The sequence below is a fragment of the Podarcis liolepis genome, assembly GCF_965112155.1.
Source record: "Podarcis liolepis genome assembly, chromosome: 15".
NCBI lineage: Eukaryota > Metazoa > Chordata > Lepidosauria > Squamata > Lacertidae > Podarcis > Podarcis liolepis.
This window is the reverse complement of record NC_139566.1, coordinates 13,312,810-13,337,599: the sequence shown is the minus strand read 5'-3', so window position 1 is coordinate 13,337,599 and position 24,790 is coordinate 13,312,810. Positions and strand designations below refer to the sequence as shown.

Here is a 24,790-nt window from a genome sequence, read left to right as displayed (position 1 = left end):
AGAACCAGACTTCCTGAACAGGATGGGTCAATCCTACTTACTGCAGGGTTCAGGTACAACAGCCAGTTTCCCCATGAAATGACATCAGGTGTGGGGCAGTTGGCCATGGGGGCAGAAAAATGGCGGGACAAATAGGGAAGTCTGATGTTTGGCCTGTGAATTAGGTTTGGCCCGTTGACCCCTGAACTAGAGACTAGCTTTCCCTTTGTGGCACGGCAAAAAAAGCATTGCTTTTCACATCTCTGTGAGTCTGGTTCCTGGACCAGGGACAGTGACAGAGCCAAGGGTGCTGGGGGGAGGGGGGTGTCAATTCTAACTCGTGGCCAAAATTGTCCACCAAAACAGAGGCTGGGAAACAGACAGTTGCTCTTTGACATATATGGCTAAATCGCATCGCAAAACTGCATTGAGCTGGCAGCACGGCTGCCTTTGAAGGTCTTGTCTTTAGAACGGCTGGCTGGCCTTGAGATGACGTGTCCGTGGTCCTCTCTCCTTTCTGCTCATTTTGTCACACTTGCAAGTATTTACATATTTCGCTATCGGCTAGTCTCCAGACCATATATGTCTAATATATTGTGATGGTCTCTTTGGAAGGGTTTGCACTGAGTGTGTTCACAGCCTCGGCCCTGGCGCCTGGGCCTCTGCACAATATTTCACCCTTCCCCTTCTCTGGCTGACGTGTGCCCGGGAGCTTCCTGCCTCTCCCCCCCTTGACCAGGTCACATACCATACTCTGCTATCTATTATTCCTAGGGCTGCCAGACCTCCAGGGCTGCCCTGAAGCCTCCAGGTTTGCTTGGCCCCTTCCAGCTGGCAGGGGGAGGGCAGAAATCTCCACGTGGGAGAGAGTGCCTGAAAGAAAATTGATCAAGAAGACTACGCATGCAGCTTGCAAGCTTTAGTCCAGCAGGAACCAGCTCCAAATTATTGCACAGACTCTCTACAGGATCTGCCCTCCTCCCCTCCCCTCTCCCAATTAACCTCCGTCTCCAGGGCTCAGAGGTGGGAGGGAGCGCAAAGGAAGAACCACCCCCATCACAACACCAGGGCTTGTCTGCCTATGACCCCCCAGGGCTGGCCCGAGGTGTTTTGCCTACACCCTGCCACCAATCTTGCCCTGATGCGGTGGCAAGGGCAGTGGGGTTATGTGGGACACGAGTGAAAGCCTGCTGGGGCAGGGAGGCAGATCTGCTGCCTGAAGCAAGTGGCTTCATCTTGCCTAATGGATGGACCACCCCTGATGATGTCACCAGTGGCCTCCTCTAGGTCTCAGGTTTGGGCCCCGAAATTTCAGGGTCTGGGCTGCTCCTGACCTGGGCCAACCCTAATTATTATTACTTTACTAAATTTATAAGCCAGCAACTTACACAGGGATTATGTTCCAGGGATTGCACCTAAAGCCAAAATTGCACATAGTCAAAACACATTGGGTGCAATGGCGCTTGGGATTGCAGAAGTATTTTTTCCTGAATGCCGGCCCCCTAACTGCCCCCTTAATAAATACTGTATATTTTTTAATCTTTCCCAAGTCCATAAGGCTGAATGTGCACAAGATACATACACACAGGTTGTGGGCTTACTGTACAGTACTGTAATTCCTCCAAAGGATCCCAGGGTGGCAAACATGTCAGTACCAAAAGAAATACCCGGAGTGATTTAGCCACCAATCCCTTTCCCCAGGGAATTGTAGCTGTGGGAGGGGAATAGCAGTCTCCTAACAACTCTAGTTCAGACTTTTCAGTTAAAACAGGAGTGGGGAACATTTTTTTCAGCTTGAGGGCCACATTCTATTCTTGACAAGTTCCTGGGGGCCACATAGGGGTGGGCGGGGCCAAAGGCAAAAGTGGGTGGAGTAGCAAATGTAAATCTTACCTTTGTGCAATTGGTTGGTTTCTATATACACATTCTATTCCCCATCCAGATGAGCAAGAGCATTATCACAGTTCAGGGACAGATTCCAGCCAGGCAAAACCCTCAAGGAGGTTGCAGAGTTGGGCTCTGGAGGGGGTGTGGCCTGGGGAGAGTCCCAAGGGCCAGATGGAGGGCTGTGGAGGTCCATATGGGGCTGAGGTCCCCCATCCCTGGGTTAAGAATCAAAGACACCCAAGAGAAGCACCATAGAGGGTGATAAAAGTATGTGTTGCGTGAAGAAAGTAGGAAGGCGATTTACCCACCCTCTCTTGTAATAATGGAACTTGGGGCTAGCCAACAAAACTGACTGGCAAGAGATCCAGGACAGCCAACATAAATTTAGTTAATCATATAGTGCATTGTTAATTTATTGAATTGGCTGCCTCAGGAGGTGGTGGTGATAGCAACTTTCCCTGGCTTTGAAATGGGATAGGACACATCCATGGAAGAAAATCGATGGCTCCAAGATTTGGGAGTGGGCTCAGGCACTGAACTCTCATTGGGCCCCCATAATTTGGAAGAGTCCTGATGTGCAAACTGAGACTTCTCCCAGGCTACTCCCGATCTTCCTGGGTGTTTTGTTCGAAGAAGACGTCGCAGCGCCATGGGTCTTGGGGCCCCGGTAAATACCAAGTGTTGCCAACTTTCTGGAACCAGCCTTACTGCCACAGCTAAAATAGAACTTCCATGTCCAGAGGCACAATACCCAGAGAACAGGGAGGCCAATTACAGGGGAGGACTGTTTCCTCCATCCCTTTGCTTGTGGTCTTCCCGAAAAACATCTGACTGGCTGGCCTTGGAAACAGGGCATTGGATGAGAGTGACCTTTGGCCACATTCAGAAACAAGATTCTTGGAAGTGGAGGGGACCTGTGTGGCCTCCTAACTCGGGTTCATCTCCCTTGTCCTATGGGCAGCCTGGGACACAGGGCCATGTCTTTCCCAGGAATGGGCATTTGGAAAAGCTGCCCTGTGGGGTTTCCAAGCAGACTTTGGCCCTAACCTTGGAAGAGTCAATATTTACAGAGTCCAGTTGGAGGCCTGCATGTTGAGTTGGGGGGAGAAATCTCTCTCCGCAGCCACCTTTCCCAAGGCCACTACTAAAAGCTAGGAAGGGAGGATGGGTGTTGGCGCACAAAAATACTAGAGGATCAGGGGTGAATGACCCCTTCCTCTTACTCGTTTGGTTTGCATCATACAAGGAGAGGCTGCAATGCAGTGGGTACAGCACATTTGGGGAAGGGCCGTAGCTCAGCGGTAGAGCATCTGCTTTGCATGTAGAAGGTTCCAGGTTCGATCCCTGGCATCTCCACTTATCCCTGGCAAAGATCCCTGACTGAAATCTTGGACGGCCACTACCAGTCAATGTAGACTGAGAGCTAGATAGATCCAAGATCTGAGGCAGGTTCTTGTGTTCGTAAATTCACCTGACTGCGGGGGCAGGGGGTAGGAAATCACTTATGAATGTCTACTGGGAATTAAGCCCCATTTCCTATCAGTGAGATTTGCTCCAATGTCAGTGTGCACTGGACTGCTGAAATAAATGAAAAATATTAAATCAATGAATACATTAAAAATAAAGTGCATGCCAAGGAAGATTTTGCCCAATGATTTTTTTAAAAAATTAAAAGCAATTTTTATTGTTAACCACTTGGGAGCTGGCTGAAATGTAGGTTTTACAATGCACGGGGAGAAAGTAAAATAAATTAAATTAACAATTAAAAAATAAAATAAAACCGCATTAAGGAAATAATATGTTCCAAAATTTCACCAAGAAGTTCACTTTACGACAGACATTTGTTGGAAGCTGCCCAGTGTGGCTAGCGCCCTCCTAGTCAGATGGGCGTGGTAATCATCATCATCATCATCTTCGGAGCCACGTGATGAAGACGAGGCCACTTTCAGAGAGGCCGGGGAGCCCCCTTTCTCCACTTGAACACCAGGGGGCGCTCTCACACGTCAGTGCGCCTACTGCAGCTCATATGCCTCAGCCCAGAACGGAAATGACGCCTTGCCCTTGTCACGTGCAAGCCGAGGCCGTTATAATTTTTGTATTTTGAAGGGGGGGCATGCCTTTATTTCTCTGATTATTTCTCCCATGTCCCGAGAGAAGAGAACTAGAATCGTAATGCCGGTCATTGAATAAAATAGCTGGCCGAGCGCCTGTCACGTGGCGCCGCGCCGATCACGTGACGGCGGCCAACGTGCCTCGGGGCGGGCGAGGAAACATGGCGGACCCCACGGCTGCTTCCCTTGTTGTTAGGCAAATCAGCGTTACGAGGCGCGCATGCGCAGAGGGGGGTGGTATCCGTTGAGGAAAGGAGAGGTGAGGAGGGGGGGCGGATGGGGGGTCCTGAGGAGACGGGGGGACAGGGAAGGGGGGCGCCCAGGAGCTTTGGACCGAGCGAGGGTCGGCGGCAGCAGCCTGGAGACCTAGATATGGGGCAGCCCCAAGAGGCGGGCTGGAGGGAGCGGGGAGGCTCCAGCGGGCCCGAAGGGACCCAGGCGTCCGGCGCACCCAAGTGGGGGGTGGCTGGTAGCGAGGAGGGCCTCGCAGGGCCGGGGGCAACGCAGGGGCCGCGGAAGCTGGAGCGGAGGGACGTAGGGACCCAGGTGTCCTGGGGTCCAGGCGTGGGGGCCCTTGATAATGGGGGGATCCAGGCCCCAGCCGTGGGGAAGGCCCCGCAGGGACAGGGTGGCCCGAGGAGAGTCACGATGAGCAGATGGGGGCCTCGTGGGTTTGGGGGTCCCCCAGGTAGCGGGAGCCTGGAGAGCCTGGGCCGCCCTCCGCCCGGCTCAGGGAGGAGCAGCCAAGCAGCGAGGCAGGAGAAGAGAGCCTCGTGGTGCGTGGGGGTCTGCGAGTCCTGCGTGGCTGTGGCCGTGAAAGGAAAGGGCGCCCCCAAAGAGGTGGGGACCCAGCTCTCCCACAGGGAGGATTGGGAGTTGGGTGCGGGGGGCCCCGGGGTGGTCAGCGGAAGAGGCGGAGAGGAACCAGAGTTCCCGGCACGGGGCGTCAGCCGCAGCCACTCCGGGGGGATCTTGGGGCATGTGGGTCCCCAGAGGGATCCTGTAAGGGGAGCTGGGATGTGGGTCCAGAAGGAGTGGTACCGAGAGCCTGCGGAGGCTTCTGGGCAGGTCTGGGTGCCCCGCAAGCCAGCCAGGGCCTCTGATAGGATGGGGCTGCCGTGGCTGCAACGGGAAGCCAGTCCCCAGGGGAAGCAGAGAGAGTGGAAGCCCGAATCTAGGGGTGTCGGTTGTTCCCCAGAACGTAGCCAGGTCTGGATCCCCCGAGAGAAGCCAGTTCCTGCGGGTGGGGGTCCCGGGGATGTCTGGATTCACAAGGTGAGGGATCCCTCTGGGGCTGGGATCATGTGGGTCTGGGCCAAGGTGACAAATTGTAATGAAGAAGATGAAGCAGAGGAGACCAGGGTTTGGACCTTCCGTAAGGAGGGCCCTAGGAAAGGGGGGCAAGGTGAGGGTGGATATGGGGTATCTTAGGGCGGGGGTGCTATTTGGGGGGCATGGGTTGGGGGAGGGAGATACTGCACCTGGGAGGGAGGGGGGAGGAAATGCTAGGCTCATACCTGAGGGAAAGGGTTAGAAACAAGGATGATTTCATATGTGGGAGATCCTGTCTAGAGGACTAGGGAGTAGAGGAGGGAGGGTGGAGCAGAGAGACCTTGCTGGATTATTCCTGGGGTGGCTACAGCCCAGTATCCTTGAGAGAATCTGGAGTGGGGTGGCGGCGGCTGCCACCAGGGGAGGGAGCAGAGTCCAAGGCGCCTCCGGCCGCACGGGTAAGTCGGGGTCCGGAGGCTCCTGGGGGGACCTGAATGGACCGCATGCTGTTGCATGCCAGGGTAGGAGCTGGGGGTGCTGGCGACTGGGGCGGGAGTGTTGAATTTGCATGAATTACTGTAATTCAAGGATGGGCCTTCATGGGGAGGAGGCTTCTGTTCTGTTCATTGGGGCACCATGTGAAAAACGGGGCAGGGCCCTACCTGACAGTTGAATATGGGACCTTCTGCATGCAAGGCAGGTGTTTATGACTGTGTTGTGGACCTTCCCAAATAGAACTCATGTCTTGGTATGTGTCGGCATGGAAGGACTGGGGCTCTTCCCCATTATTCCTTTTCCTGTATGTACAAGGACAGTGAACCGAACCCTATATCTGGCAGTTGCTGAATGGATCTCTTTCCGCAGACGTGGCTTGCCCAGTGGGGGGCGGGCCAGCTGAGCCTGCTAGCCAGCAGCAATGTCACTGCTGCTTATAGGGAGGGGTGAAGTGTTGGGGAAATCAGGGCTGTGTGGGCACCCTGGTTGAGCCATTCAAGTACTCCCATTGGTACACATAGACAGCTCCAACTTCCCCCTGCCTCCTGATAAAAGGCAGCGACACCACTGCCAGGAAGCCAGCTCCATTTCTGCCTTCCTGTAACATTGTGATCAGCAAAGCAAGAGATAGTGGTGACAGTAGACTTTTAGGCACAGAGAGCTCTCCCCAGCTAACCAGTTTCTGCCCTTCCAGGAGCTTATGCGATGCAGGTGAGCCAGGGAGCAGCGTTACTCGCTCTGGCACTGTGTGCAGTCTTCTCGCTAGTGCTGGGCACGGAAGGCAAACGGAAGCTCCAGATTGGGGTCAAGAAGCGGGTGGACAACTGCCCCATCAAGTCCCGCAAGGGTGATGTGCTCCACATGCATTATACGGTGAGTGCTGCAGGCGTGATGTGGAAGGGCAGGTCAGTGTTAGCTGAGCAACTTGAGGTTTGCGGGGTCTTTTCCAGAAGCCACGGGGGAGAGACATATTGTCAAAGGGTGAATTGTAATCCAGTGGAGAACCTGTTGGGCCTTCCATTCATTTCTAGACTCCAGCCCCTGCTCTCTCATCACAGAGTTATGGCTCTTTGGGAAGGGCTGGGGGACCTGCCTGCCTGCCTCCAGGTATTGCAAAACTTCAGCTCCCATCATCCCTGACCGTTGGCCATGCTCACTGTGGTTGATGGGAGCTGGAGCCCAACAGCCGGGAGGGTCTGCAGGTTCCCCATCCGTGACCTGAAGCACGGATGGGGTTGGGTTTGTTTAGGAAGGCAGACGTCTGTGGTGACCCAAGTTCAGAGCTTCAACAGAAAGAAATAAAAGAAAAAAAGAATCCTACTGTAAATTAGGCACACGTGTCTTGTGTCTCATGGAACTGTCTACTCCTTGACATCTGAATTCAGCAACCCCTCTGAGATTTCACTAGAAGCGTCTCCAAGGCTTTGACGGAAATTTTTGTGACCATAAGGACTAGATGTTTAGCTTTTTTAAAAAAGGAATTCTTGAAGCAGCTGAATTCTGCACCCACTAACAAACGCTGCCATTGCAGCATATGCTTGGCTCAGCTGCTTTTTTCAACCATGCATCCTTGCTGACTCACACATGCTCATTCATGGCTTGATGACTGCTGTGTTAGGTGGCAAGTTGAATGCAGGAAATGGACAACCAGAGAAAAATTCTGTGTTCCCTGTGTGAGGAGGAGAGGGGGTGGAGCTTTTACCCCCCTTTGATTCCAACCATATGGACATGAGGTTACTCTACCTCGTTCCTTTCTGCAATTTCCAGACCTCTGTTTGGCCAGAGAACATAAGCAGAGCTCCTCTGGATCAAACCAAAGGCTACCTAGTTCAGTTTCCTCTTTCCCATAGCAGCCAGCCAGTATGCTATTGAATTCTGTGTTGCTGGAAATCACAGTTAGGGAGAGCGGCATTGCCCTCTGGTTCTGCTCGCATGCTTCCCATTGAGAACAGAGTGCTAGACTAGATGGGCCACTGGCTTCATGCAGCAGAGCTCTCTTTTATGCAGTTAGATCCTTCTGGGAATCCCATAAGCATGACAGCAATAGCCGCCTCTCACTATTTTCCCCCAGCTAATGGGACTCAAAAACAATCCTGGAGGTTGCATCATGAGATTAGTGTCTGGTAGCCACTGATAGTCTTGTCCTCCCTTTTTAAGTGTTTTTTTTAAAGGGATGTGTTTGTTTTATAAATTAAAAATTTATGTGTAAGTGGACCTGGGATCGAATCATGAAGGGTGGGTCAGAAATGTAGCAAGTAAATAAATAATCCCCTTTTAAAACCATCTCAATTTGGCAGTTATCCCTGCTCTGTATGGTGGCAGGATTCCAGAGTTGAGGGCCCCTGGTCATCTGAGCAGCAGGGGAAAAGAGGGTGGGTGTATTAATTTCATGTCCTGCTTGTGGCCTTCTCAACAGGCGTTTCATTAACCATTGTTAGGAAACAGGGCCCTCGACCTGACTCACCTTTGCTCTGACCCAGCAGGGCTTCCGCCTCTCAGGTTCTTATGAGTCACTTTCTACAGTGGAGCAGTGAATCACTGAGTGATAGGCACTCATGTGTGAATCTGCCCTGAGTTAGTCAGTCAGTCAGTGAGAGAGCAAGGCTGAAACACCCTGGGGTTTCTTTACTAGGGTGGAGCAGGGATGGGGAACTTTCAGCCCTCCAGATGTTGTTGAACTCCCATCAGCCCAGCCAGCATGATGGGGGTTGTAGTCCAGCGATGACTGGCCACAGGAGGGCCATTCTCCTGCTGTGGAGGGTGTTTGTATACATGTGCTTAGTTAAAACTGCACATAGTTAAAGCTATGGAATTCACTTTATTAAGATGTAGTGATGACTTTTAAAAGAGTAGACAAATCCATGAGGAACCAGGCTATCAGTGTCTGCTAGCCACACTGGCTCCCTTGTCTGTATGTCTCTGAATGTCTGTTGCTGGGAATCACAAGTGGGGAGAGAAGAAGAGTTTGGATTTGATATCCCGCCTTTCACTCCCTTTAAGGAGTCTCAAAGCGGCTAACATTCTCCTTTCCCTTCCTCCTCCACAACAAACACTCTGTGAGGTGTGTGGGGCTGAGAGACTTCAGAGAAGTGTGACTAGCCCAAGGTCACCCAGCTGCTGCATGTGGAGGAGCGGGGAATCGAACCCGGTTCCCCAGATTACGAGGCTACCGCTCTTAACCACTACACCACACTGGCTCTCAAGAGTTGCGCTTGGGTCCTGCTTGCGGCCTTCCCGTCGAGGCATCCAGTTGGTCACTGTGAGAACAGGGTGCTGCTGGACTAGATGGGCTCTCTTTGGGCTTACTTCAGAGGGCTCTTCTTCTTTTGGGATAATAAGCACAGCATCGTGGATGTTTTAAGAAGAAAGCCTGGCTGGCTGACACCCCTTTTAACTTCTGCACTCTCTCATAGGGCAAGCTGGAGGATGGGACAGAGTTCGACAGCAGCCTGACTCGTGGTCAGCCGTTTATCTTCTCCTTGGGGACTGGACAAGTCATTAAAGGCTGGGATCAGGGCTTGCTTGGGTAAATTCTTCCTCCCAGCAGGGATCAGGTGTGGCAGTGACCGCTGTGTTGTGGTTGCTGGTTTTCAAGCACCCGAACGGGAAAACGAAGCAATTTCTCCAGTGGCAAGTCAGAAGCACAGATTTTCACTCTCCCTTCTCAAAGGATGCTGGAAAGCTCCTAAAACTTTATTTATTTGGATCTCCTGGAACTTTTTTTTTTAATAAAGAGCAGAGAATTCCATAATCTGGGCATGACCTCAAGGAAGGGCCTCTGATGTATTCCAGCTGCATCTGCGGCACCTTTGGCGGGTATGTTGGGGGAGAGCACTCTGTGCAATTGCACCCAGGAGATCTGGCTGGCATCTTCTAATGATCTTTTGCCGTCTTTTGAAAATCCATCTGTCCCGGCTCATTTTATTTATTAAAGTGTCTTGTTAATCAGGACGGTTCATCTATCCTGTGTTTCTCTCCAGTCTTAACTACATTTAGTGTGCTTCTTTTTCATTTGTATGTAATTTTTATATTGATAGCTGCCCCTAGGCAACGTTAGAAGGGAAGGTTAAGTGATATGAATGAAGTAATTATTTTCGAGTCAGATTCCAGCCCTCCTGTTTTGTGTTGCTTTTATACAGCAGCAAAGCCGTGTACTGTATTTGGTTGGTAACTGAATTTATACTGTTCCTTTGGTCTTTCTAGGATGTGCGAGGGTGAGAAGAGAAAGCTGGTCATTCCCTCTGAGCTGGGTGAGGAGCTGGAATGTGGGGTGGGGAGGGGGAAGAAATTGGGCTCCTGGGAACCTGCCCCAGGGAGGTGGCAGTGGCAAGATGTTCTAAGGAGTTGCCATCATCATTTTTTGGCAGGGGTCAGTGGGAGCTGAAATCCCACAACAATCCCACAGATTGCTCCATCCCTGCACTGTGGGAACTCTTTGATCTCTTGGGTAACTTTGCCATTTTTCTCCCTTTGCTCACAGGTTATGGGGACCGGGGAGCACCACCCAAAATCCCAGGTAAATCGTGCATGCCCTTTCCCCCTTGGAATCAGTCCTGCTATGGATTCTGAAGAGATGGGCGGGGGCTTCCTCCCCACCCCAAGCGAAGTGTTGATACTTCTCCCTGCTGGCCTTTTGAAAACCAGGAGAGGAGAATGGAAGGGATCAAAACCTAGTGGCCCCGCTCCAGTTCCAGGCAGTCAGCTGTGGGGCCATCAAAGCTTCCAGGGGCCCTCTGGCCCCTGCTCTAGGGCTTGGGATGGGTAGTGCTTCTTCCCAGCGCCGCTCCCTCCAGCCCGCACTCCTGATGTCCCTTTCTTTTTCCTCCCCAGGTGGCGCAACCTTAATCTTTGAAGTTGAGCTGCTGAACATTGAGCGAAGGCAGGAATTTTAGCGACATCTCTTCGGGGGAGGGGGCACGCGGGGAGGGGAGGTAACCTCCAGACGCGACTCAGGATTTGTTGATACCGATGGGCCAAATAAAAGCACAGACCAGAGTTGTATTGTGACTGCAGCGGGTGGCCTGGTGGCAGGAGAAGGGGCAACGCTGTTCCAAGGAGGTGGAGGTGCGGGGTTCCTTGGGCTCAAGATTTGGGCCAGTCTGACTTCTGTGGCCGGGGGGGGGTATTTGGGTGCAGAAAGCCCCAGGGTCAACCCCTGCCATCTTCGGCAAATACGACCTAAGGCATGAGGACTAGGAAAGGCCTCTGCCTGAAGCCTTGGAGAGAGGCTGCCAGTTGCAGCAGACATTACTAGGCTGGGTGCCCTGCTGGCCTGACTGTAAGGCAGCTTCAGGGGTTCAAGTCCTTGTGGGTGTCTGGTCTCTGGTTTGACCCCATCACCTCCAGGTGGGGCTGGGAGAGCCACTGCCTGTCGGTTTTGATTGGTGTCTGGGCCTCATGGGCTACATGTTGTTGGACTACAACTCCCATCCTCCCTGACCATTTGCTAAGCAGATGGATGATGGGAGTTGTAATCCAGCAGTAGGGCTGGGCAATCTATCATCCAAAACCAGTTTGAAGTCCATATTGTGATACGAGTTTCATAATTTTTGACCTGGCAATATTTTTTTGGGGTGTGTGTGTGTTTGCTATACTAAAATCACTATGTGGGGAAAACCGTGAAGCCAGCCAATGCTCTATCCTTATTTCAGACATTGTGATATATCGGTATATCAATAAGTTTAGCTGGTGATCTATTGTGATGTAGAAAACCAGATATTCCCAGCCCTATCCAGCAGTATTTGGTGCCCCAAGCTTGAAGAACACAGGTGTAGACAATACTGAGCTAGATTGACTAAGGGCTGGGCTCCTAAGCAAGGCAGCTGCCTATATGTGAAATGCACAGATAGCTTGCCAGGGACAGGCAGCCTGTGTATTTCCAGAATCCAGATGGCATTGGATTCTAATGTATGTCGCTTCCGATCAGCCTGGGCAGTGGCCTGAGAGGGTATGGGGTTTAGTTTAGGTACATCTAGAAGGCTGCAGATTCTCCTTTCCCAGAGTATTGGGGCATTGGAAGCCCAATAAAAGACTTGCAGAGCAGGGAAGTCTTGTGCTTTGTGTGTGGCTGGCAGCAGGATTGGGCAGTCATGGTGGCCTGGCTGCCCAAAGCCAACCTTTCCGTCTTTGGTCTGGCTTAACGTGGGGCCTTGTGCTGCCCACAGTCTGGTCCTGTCCACCTGCCAAGGGAAAGCAAGCTCTGGAGAATATTGTGTGCTGTGTGCCTTTGCTGTAGGCGGCACATCCCAGAATCCCCTTGCGATAGACTGCAAGGGATTCTGGGGGCCTTTTCTGTGCTTGTGGCATTGGACCTCCACAAGAGGCGTATGGGGATTTGTGAAGCCACGTTCCCAACAACCTGTGTAATTAATTAACTGAAGCATGCGCCGATTTTGTAGTGCAATTTGGGTTTGTTTCAGGACAACCTGTACTGAATAAACGAGCCGTGAAAGTTGTGAACTGTGAAGCAGGGCGAGAATATGATATAACAGATAAGTTTGCACTGCAGAGCAGAAAACTGCGCGGGGGTGTTCTCCCCCAGTGAAACCACCAGTGTGAATACTGCTGGGACCCTGCCAGTATTGTCTACTGTGAAAGTGAACAGTTGTGAGCATTGCTGCAGAAGGCCATAGTGAAGGGGCAGGATGGGTTGCTGTGAGGAACTCACTTATCCTCCCTGACAGAGAGGGACTAGCTACAGAATGCCTTTTGCAAAGAGACCATTCTCCAGCCTCCCTTGTTCAGTATGAAGAACAGTTGAGACAGTGTGCGCACACGCTGTACTTAAAAAAACCCAACCCCTACAAATCGCATTTGTGCCTAATTTTGCAGCCTCCATAAATAATGCCAGTGAAGTGATTTTCATGTGTGGTATAATTAATTGTTCCTGTCAGGGCTGTGGAGAAACAAACAAAACAAAAAAAATCCTATTTAGCAAGGCACAACTCCCCCTCCCCACCTTTAGAGCATAGAAAGCATTGCCATTTCCCACACCCTGATTTCAGTGTGATTCTCACCACATAACTTTCAAGACTCCTCCTTTGGCCATAAGGGTTAGAAAGTTGCTCCCCCACCATGCCCAAGATAAAATTTAAACAACCTAGGATGTTAAGAACATAAGAACCTGTCTGCTTAGGCCGGGGGCTTATCTAGCACCCAGCATTCTGTTCTCCGTGCCCCGATTAGGACACCCAGAAGCAGCATCTGAGTGCAACAGCAACTCTTCCTTCTTGAGGTTTCCTACAGGTGGCATTCATGGGCGTATGGCCTCCAACAGCGGAGAACATGGCCAGATAGCCTAACCCTCTAAATTTGTCAAATCCTTTTTAAAGCCATCTAGGTTGGTGGCTTATACCCACTGTGAGGTGCTGCAGCAGAATCCCTTGGCACGTGAGTGAACCTTTATGGTTTCTTGGCACAGAGAAGCAGAAGTGGCTTTGCAAGCGAACTACTTCCTTGCATCAACCAAGGAGGGAAAGCAGGAAAAAGTATGTGTGTGGGAGAGAAATAAACCACCCCTCCCTCATGAAAACAAATTCTGCCAAGGCCACAGTGAGAAATTGGGTTTGCTTGTGGGTGAGGAACCTGCCGGACCCTCCAGATGTTCTTGGATCTTTCCCATCATCCCTGGCCATGGGGTTGTGGGGGCCTAAGGAGAGCTGGGGGACCACAGCTCCCCCCACCCCTGGCTTAGCCTCTTTCTTCAAACTGGGGAGGTTGTGCTTGCTGGCAGAAAGCGAACTCTGGCTTTCTTCCAGCTGCAGGAAATGAGGCACCTGCTTTAAAGGCAACCACGCCCTTTGCGGCAGAGAGCCAAAGGGAGCCTTGCAAGATGCCAGGAGGACTGCTCCACCCTCGAGACAGCATCTCTCTCGCCCTGCCCTGCCCAGTCTGGAAACCACGTAGTGTTTTGTGGCAAGGCTGTGGCTCTGGTGCCTGCTTTCCCTGTTCCTTTCCCTCCCCTCTGGGGCCAGTGCCAACCCCTCTTAGGCATCTTGGTTTGGAAAGAGGAGCCACGTGGAAAAATCAGGCCGGGGCCAGCTCCAGAGGCCAGGGCAGGCCATTTCGCAAAACACACACACACACACACACGAAACTTGCCTGGTGACTTCAGGCAGGAAACACGAAGCCCGATTAGTTCCAGGCCCCAGAAGACATTCTTTCCTTGCCGAGTTCAGCCCCGCCACAAGTGAAGGGGAGGGGGAGGCTCCGCCTGCGTCCCCACCAGGGACAGCGTTGCTAACGGGGGGACCTGTAACTCTGCACTTGGCCTGGTCTGCAGATGCACTTGGTTGAAAATACTTGCTGCAGGCGGTGAGGAAGGGGAAGAAGGCCCACTGGGAGCGGGGAGCAGAATCTCCTTTTCATTTCCAATTCACGAGCCTAGCTGGTCCAAAAATCTCCAAAACACTTCTGTTTTTCACTAGTATGGGTGACAATGATAAGCTAGAAGTGAGTATTATTTCATTCACATTCAGTGAGCAAAAGGCAGCCTCTGTAGCACTCTCCACCCTGCCCTCACCCAACCTTGCAGGATAGGTTATAGGCCGAGCAAGTGACTTGCCCATGGTCACCTATTATGTTTTCTGCCCAAGAAGGGAGTTGTACCTGGGTTCTCCCCCACTCGAGTCCCACATACTTGGCCAGGGAGTGACACAAATGTCCTCCCAATTCACCAGCAAACCAACTTCAAAACACTTCAGTTTTTACTAGTACTGGTAATAAGCAAGCAGCAGGTATTCATTTTTATAGCCTATTTTACTAAAGACAGCGGCTGCGGCCCTCTTTTCTCTCCCCTCCACACCCTCCTATTTCATCCTAAAAGCCACCCTGTGAGGTAGACTGTAGGCCAGGCATAGGCAAACTCGGCCCTCCACAGATATTTTGGGACTACAACTCCCATCATCCCTGACCACTGGTCCCGTTAGCTAGGGATGATGGGAGTTGTAGCCCCAAAACATCTGGAGGGCCGAGTTTGCCTATGCCTGCTGTAGGCTAAGGTGAAATAATTTGGCCAAGGTTGCACATTAATTTTCCTGGTCAAGTAAGTATCTGAACCCAGGTTCTCACCCCCAAGACCTACCACTCTACTTGCTTGCATAACCCTGCTTTCTCTTCTTTTTAAAAGTGAAAAGGTTTTGTTAAAATACACGTACGCAAATACTCGTCTGCCCTGGCGCACACTTCCGTCCCCTAAAGCAGAAACCAGACCCTTGTTCTCAAAGCATTTTTATTAAATTTATATAAAAACGCAAATAATTAAAAAAAAACCAACCCAAACGTTCTAAAAAAAAAAAAAAGATTTCTCAGGATCCTACCCCTCTTTCTCTTCCCCTGGAAAACAGACGTTCCTCTTCCCCTCCTCTGACACTCACGGGTGGAGGAGGGTGACGGACAGGAAGGAGCAGCTTGGTATTGCTAAAAAGTTGTCCAGATGGTTTTGATTATCAAGGCAATCCCACCAAAAAGGGAAGGTCTTCTCTTATAAGGGCAGTAGCTGGTTCTCCACTGGACCCCTGAAAAGCTCCCTTCTCCCTCTCCAACCCAGCCAGCAGCCAGAGTCTCAATGACAAACTCTCCAAAGAGGAAGGAGGGCAGCGATGGGAGATCATCACACCAGTGGCAAGTCACTTCTTCTGTGGAGTGCTGAGCTTCTGCATCCCACGGATCTTGTCTAACAAGTCAGCAACGAAAACCTGGTGGGCGACAGGAGGCCGGGGAGAGAAGGGTGGGGCGTTAGCGAGGAACCCAGAGTCAATGCAGAAGGCATAGGCACCAGATCTCTAATCTGCCCTTTTAGGTTGCGTACATACAGGGGGGAAAGAATCCTGGGAACTCTAGTTTGCTTAGGGTGCTGGGAGTTGTAGCTCAGTGTGGGGTAAACTACAGTGCCCAGAGTTCCTTTTTTTGGGTGGGGGGAGGAATTGGGTGCTTTAAACATACAGTGTGTACACAACTGTAGACTCGAGCTGGCCGCGTATTTTAACTCCGCCCCCCAATAATTCAGTGCATCATTAACTTTTGGAACTTGCATCACATGATATCCATTAGCCCAGAAGGTTTTAATGCGGGTGAGGAAACTTGGAACTGTGATAATGCTTCTTGCTTGCTTGGTCTTATGTGGCTGGAATGTACACATCTGTTGCCCTGTCCATTTTTGCTTCTGGCTCTGCTTATACAGTGGTACCCTGGGTTACATACGCTTCAGGTTACATACGCTTCAGGTTACAGACTCCGCTAACCCAGAAATAGTACCTCTGGTTAAGAACTCTGCTTCAGGATGAGAACAGAAATCGTGCTCCGGCAGCGTGGTGGCAGCAGGAGGCCCCATTAGCTAAAGTGGTGCTTCAGGTTAAGAACTTAATTTGTTCTGGAGGTCTGTTCTTAACCTGAAACTGTTCTTAACCTGAGGCCTCCAGCTGCCGCCGCGTGAGTTCTGTTCTCATCCTAAAGCTCATTCTTAACCTGAGGTACAGTCTCCAATGTGGCCCTCAGATTAAAAAAGAGAGGAGTTCCTCTCCTCTGCTTTAAATGTGCTATTACATCCAAGCAGAACCTCCACAAACAGAGGCAGTCTACCCCTGAAATGCAGGCACCGGGGACGAACAAAGTCTGGCAGGCATCTTTGCATCCTGCTGGTGAACTTCTAGGGGTATCTGCATGGAAGGATTCAGATCAAACACTGGCGAGGGCTCATACTTGAGCCTGCCTAGTGGCAGTGGAGGCAACAAAGAAGGCATACGTGGCTGCCTCCATTGCATCCTCATTGTGCCATCCGGCAGAACTTTTCCAGGTGGTGCAGGGGACTCTTACAGACTTGTTGGCAAAGCATTTTGAGAATCACTGGCATCCACCGAGATCTTAAAAGCAGATGAAATCTCATGGGGTGCCCAGAGCGCTGCCTGGTCCTGTTGTGTTGGAGGAGTTTCAGTCAGTAAGGCTCAGATGTGGACAAGGCGTTTGGGTTGGTCAGGGCGACCACTTGCGCCCTGGACCCGTGCCTCCCTCGGCTGATAAAAACTAGCAGGGAGGGGAGTTGTAGAGTTGGGAACCCGAGGGTCATCCAGTCCAACCCCCCCCCCCCAATGCAGCAATCTCAACACACGCTCCCCCATCCAATTTGAAACCATACTGGCCCCTGGTAAGCTTTGCAAATGTGCCGGCAGTTTCATTGCTGCACCACTATAATTCACAGCAAAGTGAGTCTTTGCTCATTGTTGTTCGCTTTAAAGGCTCTAGAGCCTCCAGCTTCAATCGGCAGGGAGAGCACTGCCTTCCTGCCCTGGCTTGCCAGCTTCTTAACTTGCTGGAAATCTAGGAACTGCACTGGAATCTAGGCCAGGGATGGGGAAAACTTTCCCAGCCCTGAGGCTGATTTCCTAGGGAGTCGCCTTCTGGGGGCCACATGCCCATGCGTGGATGGGGCAACAGGCTCTCTTTCTTTGCAGAGCCCAGCCCCACGAAACTCAGAGCCTCCTACCAGGACAGCTCTCTGCGGCCAGGCAAGCAAGAGGCATGATCTCTGTTCCAGCCAGGCGGAAGAGCTGGAAGGGGGAGCCAAGCCAGTCTAGGGCCTGGGGGGCGTCCCAAGGGCCAGACAAAGAGGCCTTGGCGGGCCAGGCATCACGGCCTGCGGTTCCTCACCCTTGAGCTGCCTGATCCAGCAAGACAGTTCTTGCCTACTTCTACCCCGGGGGGCAGAAACGACAAACGCAAGCAACGCCTCCCGTTCTGTGATGAAACCAGCAGCTTTCAGTGGCGGTTGAGATCCTTCCCTGAAATCTCCCAGCCTCTCTGCCAGGGGAAAAGGGAGGGTGAGGAGGGGAGACAGCTGAGCAGCCCCTCCCCTAACAGGTGCCAGAATGGGAGGGGACTCTCTTCCCTGCTGTGAGAGAAGGAAGGAACAGGAGAAGATTGGGAGCTGGCCCTGGGCAGAGGCAGCTGCTGCTGCTCTCCTGATCTGCCAAGAAAGCAGCTGCGAAGGGAGGAGGGCTGGGACATGGGGGGCTTCTCAAAGGGAAGGATGTGGGAGCATTTAAGGGGTCATGGGAAAAGTGGCGGGTGGACTCAGGGCAGGCAAGCAAGCACTCACCTCTGTGGGCTTGTAACAGTCAACCAGGAGTTCCTGTTTTTTTTTGGAAAAAGAAGATAAATTTAGATGCCAAAGGTTTGGACAAGCGGGAAGCCCTGTCCGCCCAGCTCTCATTGAGGGACAGGCCACAGCTCCGTGGTAGAGCATCTCTGTTCATGCGGAAGGTCCCAGGTTCAATCCCTAATGGCAGGGCAGGAGAGAACCCCATCTGAAACCCTGAAGAGCCACTGCCAGCCAGTGTTGGCTGTACTGACCTAGATAGACTAACAGTCTGACTCCACATGAACCAGATTCCCGTGTTCCTATTTTGAGAACCATGAGGACTTAGATCTTAAATTTTTAGGGGAAGACCCACAGCTTGGTGGTAGAGCAGGTGTGGGGGACCCATGCCCCCCCAGATGAGTCGCTGTACTGCCATCACCCCCAAACCCACTGGTGACGCTAAGTGGGGCTAATGGAAGCCTGGTGACATCTGTAGGTTCCCCATTTCTGATGCATTCCGAAAATAGAAATCCCAGTCTAAAACTCACCCTTAATCTCTAGCCAAATCCTGAGTGTTTATGGCAGCAACAGAAGGCCACTCTTTTTATTTATATATAAAGAAATATTGGCAGATACGTATGGTCTCCAGATTGCTGACCAGAACAGCCGACCCACTGCTTGGCTGCCATCGTGCGAAAACAGCATCTGGTCTTCCCAGGCGGCGCACGGGGGCCCCCTCCTCTCAATCCCTCCTTTTCTGGGAGGGGGGGCTGGGGAGAAGGAAGGGACACCCTCCCCCTTTTCAACCTAGCTTTCACAGCTCCTACCTTCACCCGGGCGCTCCGAGACTCATCACTCTCCATGTCCAGGAGTTCGTCAACATCTATTTCTAACTCCGGAATCTCCTCTTCCTATTAGAAGACAAAGAGAAGAACCTGCCAGGAATCCAGTCGTTTTATTGTTTGAAGGTGTGTGTGTGTGTGTGTGTGTTTGTGTAGCTGGAGCATGAAAGGAGTTCTGCATGTAAAATCCTTACCCAGGGCAGTGGATTGGCGGAGGGGCAGGCTGAGAGTGCGAGATTCAAACGAACTCTTCCAATGAACTCAAATTGTATAATAAAGGGCAGAGTTGCAGTGTTCAGATTACAGGAACAACATGACCCCTTTTAGGATGCTGTGGGGGGGTACTTAACCCCCTACCTACCTCTTCATATAATTTCAGCATTGGTAAGGTGTCTAGTAGGGACGTGGGTGGAGCTGTGGGTTAAACCACAGAGCCTAGGGCTTGCCGATCAGAAGGTCGGCAGTTTGAATCCCTGTGACGGGTGAGCTCCCGTTGTCCTGCCAACCTAGCAGTTTGAAAGCACGTCAAAGTGCAAGTAGATAAATAGGTACCGCTCCGGCAGGAAGGTAAATGGCATTTCCGTGCGCTGCTCTAGTTCGCCAGAAGTGGCTTCGTCATGCTGGCCACATGACCCGGAAGCTGTACGCCGGCTCCCTCGGCCAGGAAAGCGAGATGAGCACCGCAACCCTAGAGTCGGCCACAACTGGACCTAATGGTCAGGGGTCCCTTTACCTTTTTAAGGTGTCTAGTAAAAGGGCCTCTCCCTGCCCCATAGGCAGAGGCAATTCGAGGACCAGTTGGGTGTAAGAACTTGTTTTCTCTCTGCCTTATCAAGGAGAGGGATGTCATCGAGGATTTTGTTTCCAGACTTCCCAGGACTGGAATCCTGCCACACTCATCTGCTACAAGTTTTTTTGTGTGTGTACACACGCCCCTTTGGGGTTCAGCTCATTTGGGGGCAGGCATTCCCACACCCCCTCAAATAGCTACAATGTGAAGGCTTCCACCCCAGTCCCCAACTGGGAAGGTTGTGCTGGTTCACCTGATTAATCATTGTCATTCTCTCCTTTCCTGGCTTCAACTGTTTTAAAAGTTGAACAGTTGAACCGTCTAGGTCAGGAGGACGCTGGTCTGTGGCCTAATCCCACACTGGCACTGAAAAAGGAGGTGGGAATGCCCTCCTCCACATACCCCTTTCGATGCACATCATCATGGCAGAAAATGTTCTCAAACCATCTAATTCTGCTGCCCTTCTACACCAGGCTTTGGTCCTGTGTACAGTGCTTAGCACTCAGGAGGTACTCAAGAGTGGTAACAAAACGTGGCCAGCCAGCTAGCCAGCCATGCCCTTTTCAGGATACTCCATGCCAACAGGAACACTGGGATTGCTTGGGGAGGTGGGTGGGGTGATGTCTTAGGTTTCCCACAATTTTTCTTTGTACTTTTGGAAACCTTGAGGTTCCCGCCAAACCCTCGTCTTTTTTCCTCACTAGCCAGAGTTTGTTATTAGAGGGAGTTATAGGCAATCTGTGGAAAACTGGAGGCAGATCTTAATTCCCCAGGCCTCAGGGTAGCAGAGAAGCCTCCCTGAGAGGACTTTTAGTCAGTTCATCAGTTAGAGTAAGTGGGGGGGGGGGATCCACAACCTGTTGTGTAAAACATTTATTTATGGGACAGCAGTTTTGAAAGTTTTAGAAGTCATTTCTGAAGGAAAACAAAGTATGGGTGGTAGGCACCGTCTTAGAAGAGTTTGGCATCCGCAACCACACCTTTAAAGCATGTTTGTGTCACTTTAACTGTCATGGATTCCTCCAAAGAATCCTGGGAAATGTAGTTTCCCCTGCAACAAAGCTGCAATTCCCAGTACCTGTAACAAACTACAGTTCCCAGGATTCCTGGGGGGGGGGGGAGGAACCATGTGCTTGGAATGCTTCACGTACATGCTACTCATAGCATCAGAGTATGGGAAGGGACCCTGAGGATATCTAGCCCTGGGTTTCCCAAATGGGGGGGGGGTCTCCAGCTGTTTTTGGACTACAACTCCCATCATCCTTAGCTAGCAGGACCAGTGGCTAGGGATGATGGGAACTGTAGTCCAAAAACAGCTGGAGACCCCAGCAGCCGGGGCTCCTAACCAAGTCTACTCAGAAGCAAGCCCCACTGGCACCTTCATTATACACTTTTAGGCAGCCAGAGAAAACTTTCCACTTTAACCAGGCCTTTGGCTGACTGACATCCAATGCCCTTTTAAAATGTGTTGGGGTACAACCCCAAGATAGGGGATTGTTTGTTTTTATTATTTATTTTGTGTTTATATATTGTAATGTTATATTGTAACGGCCCAGAGACCTGAGTACAGGGTGGTATACAAATGTAATTGATTAATAATAATAGTACTACTACTACTAATAATAATAAAGTGGGGCTTTCTCCCAGGTAAGTGGGGCTAGGGGTTGCAGATTAAGGGTTGTAAGTGGGGTTAATCCTACTATAGAGCAGACCTATTGAAACAGATAAAAGGCACTGAGCAATGCAAGTCCATTCATGTTAATATTGTGAAGCGCCCCGAGACCTCCTGATGCAGGGCGATATATAAATCTTATAAATAATAATTTCAGCGAGTCTACTCTGAGCAGGGCTGCGTTGGCTGCAACCCTAAGCTCCTTTAAGCTCCCTGCTAAATCCACGCAGGACTTGCCCTGACTGGTACCTCCAGCCGAAAGGCGCAGCCTGGTAACAAGGGAGTCATTGAGGGATGCAGAGGAGAATTCAAACAGCTGAGGTACGTTCTCAGCCGCAGAACAAGGGCAAAGGTAACTGGGTCACGCACACACTCCCCCTGGCATTTGTGAATCAACTAGTGTGTGTTTTGTTTTGCAAGGACCCAGCGGCTCCTCTTCGGACCCTCTCGACTAGCTACTTACTGCCCCATTAGCCTACTCAGACGCAAGCCCCATATGGCCAGCTAAATCCCCCCCACCCCAGTAAGCGGGCTGGCCAGCTGCCAGATGACATTTGGCAGGCGGGTGTGTGTGTGTGTGTGTGTGTGTGTGTGTGTGCAGGCACACACACAAGGAGAGGGCAGACAGAAAGTTGATCCTGCCGCTGCGGCCTGGACAGTAAAAAAATTAGGCACTGGTCTCGCGTTCGAATGCTACCTTGGCCACAAGTCTGGGGGGGGGCAGGGTTAGCACCATCAAACCCCCCCCCCCCCCGCTTGGTTTCAATCTCACCCACCCATTTTTCCCTTAAGGTTTCTGGCAACAAGCATCTTGCAGCATTAAAGGAAGGAAAAGAAAAGCCGTATCTTAAAAGACAGCTGCTCCTCTCAAGAGACAGCTGCATTTGCGGCCTAAGGCCACACTTCCAAACCCAGAACAGCATAGCATGCACAGCAGAGAGGGTGGGGAACGCCGCTCCCCACGGCACAATCCCTCCACCCACCCACAATGCTGCAAAATCAGGAGACGGTAATTCCCTCCCCCTGCTCTTTTTCAAGAGGGGTTGGGGAAAAGGAGGATTCGAACACAGGCCCCATGAAGGCCTTTGAGTACCTCTGACCTTAAGTGACCTTCACCGTTAGTTGGAGGGGGTGGGGAATAAAAGCAGGGATCCTGGCATCACCATCTCTCCAGTCTTTAGGGCAGAGAAGAAGAACAAGAGAATCTTGGGGCGGGAGGGAGAGGGTGAAGCATATTGTTGGACATGTGGTCACTTCTGAAGCATACGCTCCAAAATTTGGCAAGCGGAAAGAGGAAAACTGGCACAGGGTCAAATGCCCAGCGGAGATAAGGGGAGGTGGGTGGTTGAGTGAACACAAGATGCCCTGATGAGCCAAAAATCGCTAGATAATGCCCTTTTAAATTAAAAATATAAATGAATAAAAGTTGGGTTTGGGGGGCTGGGGAAAGAGTTTTCTTCTGGTCTGTGGAAACCATTTTCTCTGGAGAGGAGCAGGCCTTGAAGCTACAAATTTGTCTGTGGTTCTGAGGGGGGGGGGACAAGCACCCAAGTGTGGGCTTGGGGAGGAATAAAAATGGGAGGGGCGGCATCAGGCCCACTCAGTGGAAATGGGGGGCCTTCCAAAAACTAAGGGTGTTTGTTCTTGGGGCTGCCGCCTGAAGCTTGGGACGGGGCAGGGACTGCATATGGGGTGTAAGTTGGGTTAGAAATGGTCCCCAGATTCAGTGGGTGGAATTTGCCAAGGTGCGAGTCCCCCACTCTGCGGGTCACTAGTCCTCAATGTCCCTTTTCAGAGCCTGCACAATACCTGATGATTAAAGGACCAGGAAACAGGGGTTGGAGTGCCTGGGTAGCCACTCCCTGAACCCGGGCTGCATTGGAGGGTAATGGGGCAGGCATATATGGGGAGACAAGGTGGGGTGGGAGGAGGCTGCGTGAGCTGATCTAGGATCTAAGCTGGGTTAAAAGGAGGATGTAACAGGGTGGAGGAGCTGGAGACATTCAAGTCTCCGGAAGAGTGGATTTGGGGGACACCAACATAAAAGGGTTGGGGTTTTCAGGGACTTTTTTGGGAGGGCATCGAATTGAAAGTCAAGCCTGCATTTCTAGACAGCGTCTCATTCATTCTTTGTTATCCACCACTTTCTTTGTACTGCTGTGATGGGAAATAATATTATTGTAAAGGTTATGTTTATGTGACCAGGAGGCCTGCCCTCCAGATCAAGATGGTCTTGGGGCATAGGGTATACTTTGGGGTCCGTAAACCTTTTCCTTCCTCAAGATTGAGCAAGTTCCTGGGGGCAGAGACCTTAAAAAAGAAATTATTACAAGTAATTTTTGTGGGGTGGGAGTAGCACAAAGCCTGCAACTGTAGGAACAAGATTCATTGGGTGGGCAGTTGAAATTCATGTAACAGGCTCCACACACATTAAGGGGATGACATAACGTGGGTCTGGGTTATAGGGGCCGCGATCTAGCACCTGAATGATGGAAGGAGGCTAAATTTTAAGGGATTGTAGGGAAACCCAAGAGCGAGAGGAGGATTTCGGAGTTTTTACCTGGCAGTCATAGAGGACCGTCAGCTGTTCCAAGATCCATTCTTCCAAGTGGAGCCTCTTTCGGAGCTCTTTGCGATCGTATTTCACCGTCACCCGCCCCTGGCGCCGGACCGGGCCCTCCTCTTCCTCTGCGGCCGGTTCTCCCGCCGGGGGGCTTTGGAAATACACCCGGGGCCCCGTCCCCGCAGCCGCCGGGGGGCCACTCTCTGGGCTGCAAGGCGCCGCCATCCGAACCGGATCGGAACCGGAGCGCGTGAAGGAAAAAGAGCGCGGATCAACCGCACACACACACGGAATCGCTGACTCCGCTTCCTGCCTTGGCGAGTCTTCCTTTTGTCTTCTTTTCCTTCCCCGACGCCACGTGGTGAGGACCCCCGGGTTGGATCCGGAGGGCAGAAGTAGCCCCAGCACCGGATTGGGCTTCCCCACCCAAACCCCACACACGGCTGAACCAAAAACCGAGGGAGGGGCAGGCAGAAAGAGAGAGCGAGAGCTCGATGCAAAGTCTGCCCACAACCGAGCCTCAAGAGGACTAGCGCCACGTGCAGTCCGAACCCAGGGAAGGAACCGGGGGGTCTTTTATTTGGTTTGGTTTGATGGATCGCTGCTCCTCGTTCCCTGCGCCACGTGCGACGGGGTCTGGATCTGGCCTCTTCTTGCACACACAAGGGCAATAACTCGGCGCCGAACCAGAACCGGAATCCCGAACTCCGCCTTTCTTTCTCTCCTCCTCCTCTTTGTTTGCAAAACTGGAAACCGGTTTCGACTCTCTCCCTCCCTCCGCCCCGCCGATCCTCCCTCCGGGCGCGATTGCTTCACTCCGCTTCAGGAGTTCCTTAAGCCAAGCAGGTCCAGTCCGGGTTCCGATCCGCTTTCGCCTCGGCCCTTTGTCCCGCTGCTGCTCCCGGGGCTGCTGCTGCTGCTGCTGCTGCGCTGGCTCCGTCTCCCCGCTCCCCCCCCCCCGCACCCCAACCCGCCCCCTTAAAGGGCCAGCACGTCGCTCTTCCTCTCCAGCCAGCGCTTGCCCAGCTGCCCTGCCTGACCACCCCCAGGGCTGACCGGCTGGACGCTCGCCTCTCTCTTTGATACCACATCCATCCCCCCCCAGC

The 24,790-nt window shown here is 51.9% G+C and overlaps 2 protein-coding genes across 6 annotated transcripts; one reads left to right on the top strand and one right to left on the bottom strand.

Moving 5' to 3' along the window:
- The first annotated feature begins 4,090 nt into the window (after window positions 1–4,090).
- LOC310695059 (peptidyl-prolyl cis-trans isomerase FKBP2-like) lies at window positions 4,091–10,739 on the top strand. 5 transcript variants are annotated; one of them, XM_083478978.1, is made up of 6 exons: window positions 4,091–4,236; window positions 6,439–6,617; window positions 9,158–9,270; window positions 9,948–9,994; window positions 10,225–10,260; window positions 10,575–10,739. In XM_083478978.1, the coding sequence occupies exons 2-6, from the start codon at window positions 6,450–6,452 to the stop codon at window positions 10,634–10,636; spliced, it is 426 nt and encodes a 141-aa protein (XP_083335104.1). In that variant the 5' UTR covers window positions 4,091–4,236; window positions 6,439–6,449; the 3' UTR covers window positions 10,637–10,739. The 5 variants fall into 5 exon arrangements, 4 of the variants coding, with proteins under 4 accessions (XP_083335104.1, XP_083335105.1, XP_083335102.1 ...); XM_083478979.1 differs by having other exon boundaries at window positions 4,230–4,817; XM_083478976.1 differs by lacking the exon at window positions 4,091–4,236 and adding an exon at window positions 4,317–5,382.
- A 4,217-nt stretch (window positions 10,740–14,956) lies between these two features.
- PPP1R14B (protein phosphatase 1 regulatory inhibitor subunit 14B) lies at window positions 14,957–24,651 on the bottom strand. Its single transcript, XM_083478980.1, has 4 exons — window positions 23,682–24,651; window positions 18,645–18,728; window positions 17,836–17,868; window positions 14,957–15,439 (listed from the first exon to the last, which is right to left on the bottom strand). Exons 1-4 carry the CDS (start codon window positions 23,907–23,909, stop codon window positions 15,371–15,373), a joined length of 414 nt encoding a protein of 137 aa, XP_083335106.1. The 5' UTR covers window positions 23,910–24,651; the 3' UTR covers window positions 14,957–15,370.
- Window positions 24,652–24,790: the final 139 nt, after the last annotated feature.